We start from the raw sequence: 8,397 nt of genomic DNA on the forward strand, positions 1-8,397 counted from the left end.
ATCCATCATATGCGTAGTGACGTCCGCAGAACTGATCCGAGATCGGTTTTAACGAGCTAAACTACAGTTCACCTTCCTCCTGTCTGGAGCAAGGCCAAAAGTAATGAGGCAGAGCACAGGGGCGTGGATGTGATAAAACAGGCAAAACAGCTATATCTCTGTGTTCCGGAGAGATAGGACACACAATACAACAGAACATCAGATAAAGACCAACTTGATTCATAAATAAGTATATTTATTTTTTATTACTTTAGAGGATACAATACACTAAGCATTATCAGTTTTGGGTAGGAGGACAAATGTTAAATACTTTTACACATCACAACATACTGTTTTCTCAGTGCACTTTGCTTTATAGATTTATATAGTCATATGTATACCACATCAGCAGAGATGTCTATCTCTTCTTGAACTTGCCTTCGTTTTCTTCCAGGTAAGACATGGTGATGTATTAAATCAAACGTTCAATGTAAACATTTCCTGATACACAAACCAGTCGAGTAAAAGAACAAAACGCAGCATCGGTTGCGTTCAAATCCCTTCGTGAGGTGGAGAGTTAAACTTGACCTCAAAGCTTCCAAACAGCATAACTTTTTTTCTCCTCGGTTATAATTTCACAGCACTTGCTACATTAACAGAGTTATCTCGGTGGTTCGGGAAACAATACAGAATAATAAAAGTCATCTCATTCAGCAGCTGCCAGCAGCCAAAGTCTCTGGTGCCCACACCCACTGTAATCACGTCTGACAGGAATGCACGTACGGTAACAAGGAGATCAGCGTGCGTGAGCTCGGCTGACACATGGACTTTAACTCTACGCTGCGCCTCGCTTAAAATCGGTGAAAGATTTGCTTTCGAGGAAGTGTTTAGAAAAACGTTATTCAAGAAACATGAATCTGGATAGTCGCTTCCTCGTACGGTTGAATACAGTGTCGAAGTAGATTGTATTTGGCGAGTCTTTGTAATCCACAGATGGGTATTTAAAGAGAACTAGTAGGGAGGTAGTACTTGAGAAAATCCTATTCCAGACAATGGCTCACAGCTTCACGTGGAGACAGCAGTAAAAAGAGAGGACAGAAACACATTCACAGGTTTTTAAAGTATTGCCTTTTTGTGCAACAAAAGAACTCTACACCTCGGATTGGAAATACGCCGCTCATTCAGAGGGGAAACTGTCAGCTGCCGTCTTAAGCAGCTTACAAAAGCTTAGCAGTGCCAAAAATTGGGCAATGTAACACATTCAGCTCTCCCGTATCACTCGCACACCATTCAGAACAGAAAAGCAATACTCGGCCCATGTAACACGCGCTCGACAAGATGTACAGACAGGACACAAAACAAACAACAAAACACACATACACAAAGTGTTCTGACAAAAGCTGAGAGCATTAGTCTATCAGAAGAACAGCTAAATAGTGTGCACGTGTCAAATTTCATGCTTGCATGCAATGCACATGCGACACGTCAAGATGGAAAACCCTTCACTTAAAATGTTGGCCTCAAAAGGCCATTTTATACTTCATATATGGGAGACAACACAAACGCATAGATGCATTACTGACCCGAAGTCCCTGTGATCAGACAAACGTACTCAGAGACACAAAACTAATATTCAATGCAATAGAAAACGAAAACTGCATTTACAACACTGAAGTATAACGGTATCAGACCAGCTAATACCGAACAACTGCACCACGTTATTTCAACACTTACGTTTCACATAACAACAAAATCAAACATAAAAATAGATTCCAAGCTCGGTCTATGTAGCTCGAACTGTCAGAACGGTTTCTGTTTTGAGAGCAAAAAAGAAATCCCAGTAACTTCAATTTGTAACTCTAATGACTGCAAAAAAGCAGCAAAAAGTCCTCGGGGTCATCGGACGGCACGTCCCACGTAACGGCTCGCTCATCAAGCCTTCATACCAAGTCTATCTGGTGTGTCGTTTTCCTTCTGCTGTGACAGTCCCAGTCTGAATTTGTATCCGAGGGGTCGGTGCCTCGGCCCGTTGAGCTGTCCGTGAAATACTTCTCGTGTTTGTCCAGATACGCGGGGCGTTGTGGCAAAAGTAAGTAATGCGTGGTGCTGGCTTGCCGACCGTTCTCCATCACGGGCAGAATGCACGGGGAACCTTCGCTATTCTGACGCTGCAGGCCACGACTGACGTATTTGGGATCCGGGGCAAAGCTTTGGGTAGGGGGCATGATCCCATTGAGGTACATGGGGAGGCTCTTTGGGCTGGGGGTACGGGAATTACCCCCCGATAGAGGTTCTCTGGGGGGGACTTTGGGAGGTCTGTCCTCGTCGCTGTTAGCCCCCGACGAAACTTCAGCTGACCAGCGGCGGTAGTCTCCCATTTTAAACGGTCGTGGGGGAATTGGGACCCTGGGAGGAACTTCTGGTTTGTCTAGGATTTGAGTGTTCCGATGGTGAGCGGACAAACGGAGGGAGGCGGGTTTGTTAAAGCAGCCAGCTGGGCCGGAATGCGACCGCCGCAGCTTTCGTTGCGTACGTTCCTGCTGTCGAAAGCCGTTTTGCTGTTGATGGTGGTCGCGGAGCTCATTTTCCCTCGGTTGCGTTTCCCGCTCCGGTCTCGGCTTTTGCGGTTGTACCTGTGGCTGAGGCTGCTGCACCTGAAGCTGCGTCTGCTGGGGTACTGGACCTTCATAGTAGGCATAGTTAATCTGTCCACAGCCCCTCAAACTCTGCCTGCTGGGCATTCCGTAACGGAACGGCGAAGGTTTGGAGCAAGATTCAGAAACTAGGCAGCGATGGTCATCTCCGTTGAAGAACTCGACCTCACTGTCCATAGCGTGATCCGGGGAAAGCTGGGCAGAGCCGGGAATTGGGGGAAGGGGCTTGGTGACTCGACTGGGCGTCTGAGGTGGGCTGTTGCGGTCAGATACCGTAAGACGTTGAAAGGAGGGAACCACTTGGTCATCCTCGACAGGGATGGATGCGATAGGCGCCGTAGACAAGGTGAGCTGGGTTGGTCTGTTTTTTTTGGGGAGCAAAGGCTGACCTGCTGGGTTGTTTGATGATTTAAGTCGAGCTTGTTCTGTTTAAAAAGAAGAAAGCACAACATCTTTAGTGGAACAACTCTATTTTGAATTAAAGCAAACAACCCCAGTCATCAGTAATAGCAGGTGAAGAGTGTCGTTTTTTTTCTATCCCAGTTTGTAGCCAGTCACAGGTTGACTACTGAGGAACGCAAACATTTCTTTCAACATTTGCTTTTAACATTTCTTCTATTTGATCAGCCTGACATGGCAACATTGACTCAACCAATGGTGTGAGAGTCTGGAGCAGAACTACTCCTTTGTCATCTTGAGCATCTTGCCCATTGGTTGGACGGACTCGTTTTTTGCTATTCTGTTGGGTGAGACTAGTTTAACACATTTCACCTTTAAATGTAGGATTCCAACAGTATTCCTTTACAGTGCATACATATAAAACATGTCTTTACATCTCTCCTAATGCATCCAATGTTAAAACTAAGCTTTAACAATAATAATAATATCAATAATAATAATAATAATAATAATTATTATTATAACTATTGTTATTATTATTATAAAACTATTTTCAGTAGTGCCTTTAAAAGTTGCATCTTAAAGTGCTTTACAAAAATAGAAAAAATATGATGCATATAATATGATGCATCAAAATACAGAATGCACCATGAAAAAATCTGAAACAAACAAAATCTGCCCTAAAAAGGGAATAAGGTGCCGCTTCTGTTCCCACCTGAGAAAGACGCCAGTGCTTGTTTCTGAGACTGAAGGTTGTAATCCACAGAGGAGTCGAGGGTGAAGTACAACCTGAAGATTAAAAACCAAAAAACCAATGAGTGTCTTCAACAAGAGTGACGCATCAATCCAAATCATGTTTCTTATCATCTACATATGAAATGTGCTGCATACAGATCAGTGATCACTTCTTGTTTTCTCATGCAGTGATGCAACGGATGTTCTGGGTCTTATAAAACGAATGCATTTTCAGCATTTGTGTTACGGTGCTGCACTCACTTGTGTAGGTCATGGTATTTCCAAGAGGGCTTAGATCCGGCCATGCTATGCCAGTGGCTGCCCCGCAGGAAAAAGCTTTGTGCGGGTAAACAGATCTCCTGGGCAGTCAAGCCTGCAGTGGACATGCTCCAGCTGCAGTCGGTTCGCATCCAGGCCAGGAAATTCTCCTCCCACCAAGCTGGCAGCTGCTGGCCGTACCTGTAACACAGCCACCAGAGGAAAAGCGTAAATCTCACGCGAAGAAAAATCACAAGGACGGCTCATTGATATCTCATGTGTTTCTTCTAAACAGCAATGAGGAGAGAGAGAGCAGCAGACCCAACATATTTATGTTATAGAAGATATCTCAGTTATGCAAGATTTATTTTTAACGTCAAGCTCCTAGATTCTGACTTAAAACATTTCTTATCAATTTCTTTCCAAAACCAAAATACCTGTGCGATGCTGTACACATTCATCTAACTCCACAACAATTTACTCATGCATCCATTTCGTCCACTTTCTTAAAAAAATGTTTTTACACAGATCTGAAACACAACTGAGAACTCCACAAAGCTTCCTAGAAGAGCAACCTCTGAGAAATGCCCATTTTTCTACATGCAAACGCTATGGAGAAACACTGACAGCATCTCTAGAGCATCTCAGTGTTGTAGTATAAAACTGACATTTTGACAAGTTGATGATCAACCCGTGTGCCCTGGGCTATCACCACACAGTCCAACACACCTCTTTCCCCTTCTGCTCATTTAAAATGCAGTCAGCCAACCCTGCAGTTACTGCGACCATGTGCATTAGACTCCAGTCGAGCTCTTGCAGTGAGAACATTGAGCAACGTTCTGCTCAACTTCACAGCCGGTAGTATGACAAGCGCTCCGTTTGACTGCAATAAACTACACTTATGCCCCAAAGCCCGAGGACAAATAGACTGTTCTTGTAGCTGTCACACGCATTCACACACGTTGTCACACACATTCACAAAAGTACAAACTTCATTTCTTAAACTCGTGTTATTTCGTCAGAAAAGCAGAAAACAATCCATCTCGTGTAGGATGTAGTCACAGCACATGTTTATTAGAGGAGATTTTTCACTGTAATTTCGTCGGCAAGCACAAAGACTTCGAGCTGGTGTAAACACTATCCGATCAGAGGAAGTAATTTAATATCAAATGACCGCCCGTAAGCAAATAAATCTTGAATTTCCTGCCTCAGGAACATAAGTTTGAAACATTGTGTTTGAAGGAAATTGCTGGAGCGTTTGGTGTAACACTAGAGATTGTCTAAAGCGGAGTAGGTGTTTGTAAACCACTCTGAAAAACCAGATTAACACCCCTGGGAACCTAAAGAGTGATGGAGCTGGAGGCAAGGTTCAACCTGGTGTTTGCTTACAAACACATATCACGCGCTATCAAATTGCAACATTATGACAGTCTGTCAGCGATACAAACAGCACACGTACCCTACACCAGCAATTAACATCTTTACAGATCAATTTATTGCAGGGCTGTAAATTACGTGCACGCTGCAAGATATTTCTGCAGGATTGAGGGTGATGCATAAACAGGTTAGTTGAATTCGATCAATGTCATACATGACAATCGTTATCAGTATAAAATATACCTAGCCCAATGTCTAGTCAAAGTGCCCAAACATTACCTGCGACAATGGACCGTCATGACAGTTACATCGTGACGGCTCAACAGGTACGTGCCTTTCCGCTGACCATCCTGATCCGGTTAAATGCAACCAGTCATGCATCCTGAAGGCTTTGGACCTTGGAAACCGTCACTATGAGCACACAATGCAACCTGATCCGTATTAAAGAACCTCACGGGACAAGAGCTTCCGCTCACAACAGGTGCAAGATGGACAGACCTCCTAGTGTCCGGCTCAGACATTTCTCAGAGCGTTTGGAAGACAATGCCAATGTGTTGCACAGACACTGGGTAAACAAAGCATGCCAAATGTGTTCAGTCCGGTGTAAACCAAATTAGACATGCTTTCAAACACAGATAAACTGATTTTTCACAAAGGCAATATGTGATTGTGTACCACAACCACCAATAAACACATCTGGGCGTGATCTCTAATTTACCACTTTGAATGATAAACATGCGAGATGTTTCTTGGAGGTATTTGGATCACATTTTACACAAAAGTCAAGTATTTCTATAGTGATTTTGCCTATCTGTATTGTTGCAAAGCAGCATTGAAGCAAACATACACACACGCACGCACACACACAAAGAAAACGGAAAAAAATATTTTAATAAAACGATTTTGCACTCTGACATTTGCATGACATTCTCCCTCAAAATTATTTTAGTTAAGTTTTAAGTTTAGTTAAATGGACATTTCACCCAAAAATGAAAACTGTCATTATTTACTCACCGTCAGGTTGTTTCAAACCTGTTTAAATGACTTTGTTCTGATGAACACAGAGAAAGATATTTGGAAGAATGTTAGCAACTTTCAGTTCTGGAACATCATTGGCCACCATAGTAGGAAAAATAAAAATGGTAGTCAAAGGTGCCCCAGAACTGTTTGTTTTCCTAAATTCTTCAAAATATTTCATTTAGTTTTGAACAGAACAAAAAATATATAATATGTTTTTATATTACAGAACAAAGACATTTATACAGGTTTGAAACAACCTGAGGGTGAGTAAATAAAGCCACATTTTTCATTTTTGGGTGAACTTTATTTTTAATTCCCATAAAGTAATATCAGCTTGAATCATTTACAATAAACAGATTGACAATTACAGTATTTTAAAGAGTTCTGGGCAAATTCTGCCTCAACGAAAACACTTTGGGGTGAAATGTGAGCTGAAAATTTTCTTGACATGCGAGATTCACTAGCATGCAACAATCCTATTGGAAATACTGCAAACGAACTCGCGGACACTGACAAACAGCACATTATCGCTCCAAGTCACTGTAGAGGGCCCTGAAATTACGAAATACTTGAGTCTTGACAATGTACTGACAAGCACTGATATGACATTGTTAGAAGGTATGAAGGAGAGACAGGCGCGCGTTCACGCCCCGCTCGTGTCACCTCTGCCGCTGTTTCCCAGCAACCAGACCCGATCTACCTGTCCGCTTCCGCAACCTGGCGGGATGAGTCACTAAACTCTATCACACCTGACGAAATGCACCTCCTGCGTTTCTTTAATAGAAAAACCCTAATGTTTCCCTAGATGAAGCAATATATGCCATCGTCATATATTATGAAATTGCATGCGTCCTTATTAACATGAACACTACATGGACTCAAAAGATCCAAAATGATCATTATGCCTGAGAAAATTAACACACAAAAAACAGAGAGCAAAAGAACGAACTGATTTGTTTAAACGTACCCATGATGCATTTTCTAGTTTGACTGTTACAAATGTTACACATTATGTAACAAATTTCACAATACAGAATGTTACTGCTACATTGTTACATTCTTAAAGGAGCTTGCGTTTCCCTCCTAATTGAACTGACTGACTGACTGACACACACACTCCTAATCAGATGTCCTGTCACAGAACGTGATAATATCGTCACACACATCACTGTCTCATCACACACACGCACACACATGTCTGGTTTACTATCTCCGTGGGGACAGTCCATAGGCGTAATGTTTATTATACTGTACAAACTGTATATTCTATCCCCTATCCCTAACCCTACCCCTAAACCTAAAGATCATAGAATACTTTTTGCATTTTTAGATTTAAAAAAAATATTGTTCTGTACAATTTATTAGCTTTTTTGCCCATGGGGACCTCAATTTTGGTCCCCACGGTGACACGAGTCCCCATGTGTTGGTGTGCGTTCAGGTTTAGGTCCCCACCGGGATATACAAACATGAACACGCACACGCACACGCACACACATAGACAGACACGCACAATATGAAGAACATGTTAAACTCACCCTAATCTCCTGGTGATAGGTGCACAGTCTCGGGTCCGGGATTAAAAGTACATACTGCTGTAATGTTCCGTCTTGCCCGTTTAAAAGCTTCGGTTTAAATCTCGTTTTGCTCTATCTCTGAGCGACATTCATTACAGCGCTGAAAGAGTCTCGTTAACAAACGAGCTCTGTGTGTGCGCTTTGCTTTAAATGCGTTCACTGCGGTCAGAGGACACGTAAGCTCCGCCCCTTCGGAAGCGATTTAAAGCGGCAGTACGCACATTTCTGTGCGTTTTCACATTTCACATTTTGTCTGTTGCTGTGCACGTTTTGTGTTTGCAAAACCTAGAATATTGTAAAACCACGTTTTAAATGTGACCACGTGCATTTGCACATGTGGAATCCAGGAGACCTCTCTGTAAGGGCAGACAAATATATAATAGTAACATTATAAATATCAT

General features: G+C 42.5%; 1 protein-coding gene across 1 annotated transcript; it reads right to left on the reverse strand.

The window, feature by feature from the left end:
- Nucleotides 1-206: 206 nt before the first annotated feature.
- On the reverse strand, nucleotides 207-8,124 carry errfi1a (ERBB receptor feedback inhibitor 1a). Its single transcript, XM_057362765.1, has 4 exons — nucleotides 7,958-8,124; nucleotides 4,029-4,226; nucleotides 3,748-3,821; nucleotides 207-3,058 (listed from the first exon to the last, which is right to left on the reverse strand). The coding sequence occupies exons 2-4, from the start codon at nucleotides 4,175-4,177 to the stop codon at nucleotides 1,920-1,922; spliced, it is 1,362 nt and encodes a 453-aa protein (XP_057218748.1). The 5' UTR covers nucleotides 4,178-4,226; nucleotides 7,958-8,124; the 3' UTR covers nucleotides 207-1,919.
- Between the last annotated feature and the right edge of the window lie 273 nt (nucleotides 8,125-8,397).

The sequence above is a fragment of the Triplophysa rosa genome, linkage group LG20 (genome assembly GCF_024868665.1).
Source record: "Triplophysa rosa linkage group LG20, Trosa_1v2, whole genome shotgun sequence".
NCBI lineage: Eukaryota > Metazoa > Chordata > Actinopteri > Cypriniformes > Nemacheilidae > Triplophysa > Triplophysa rosa.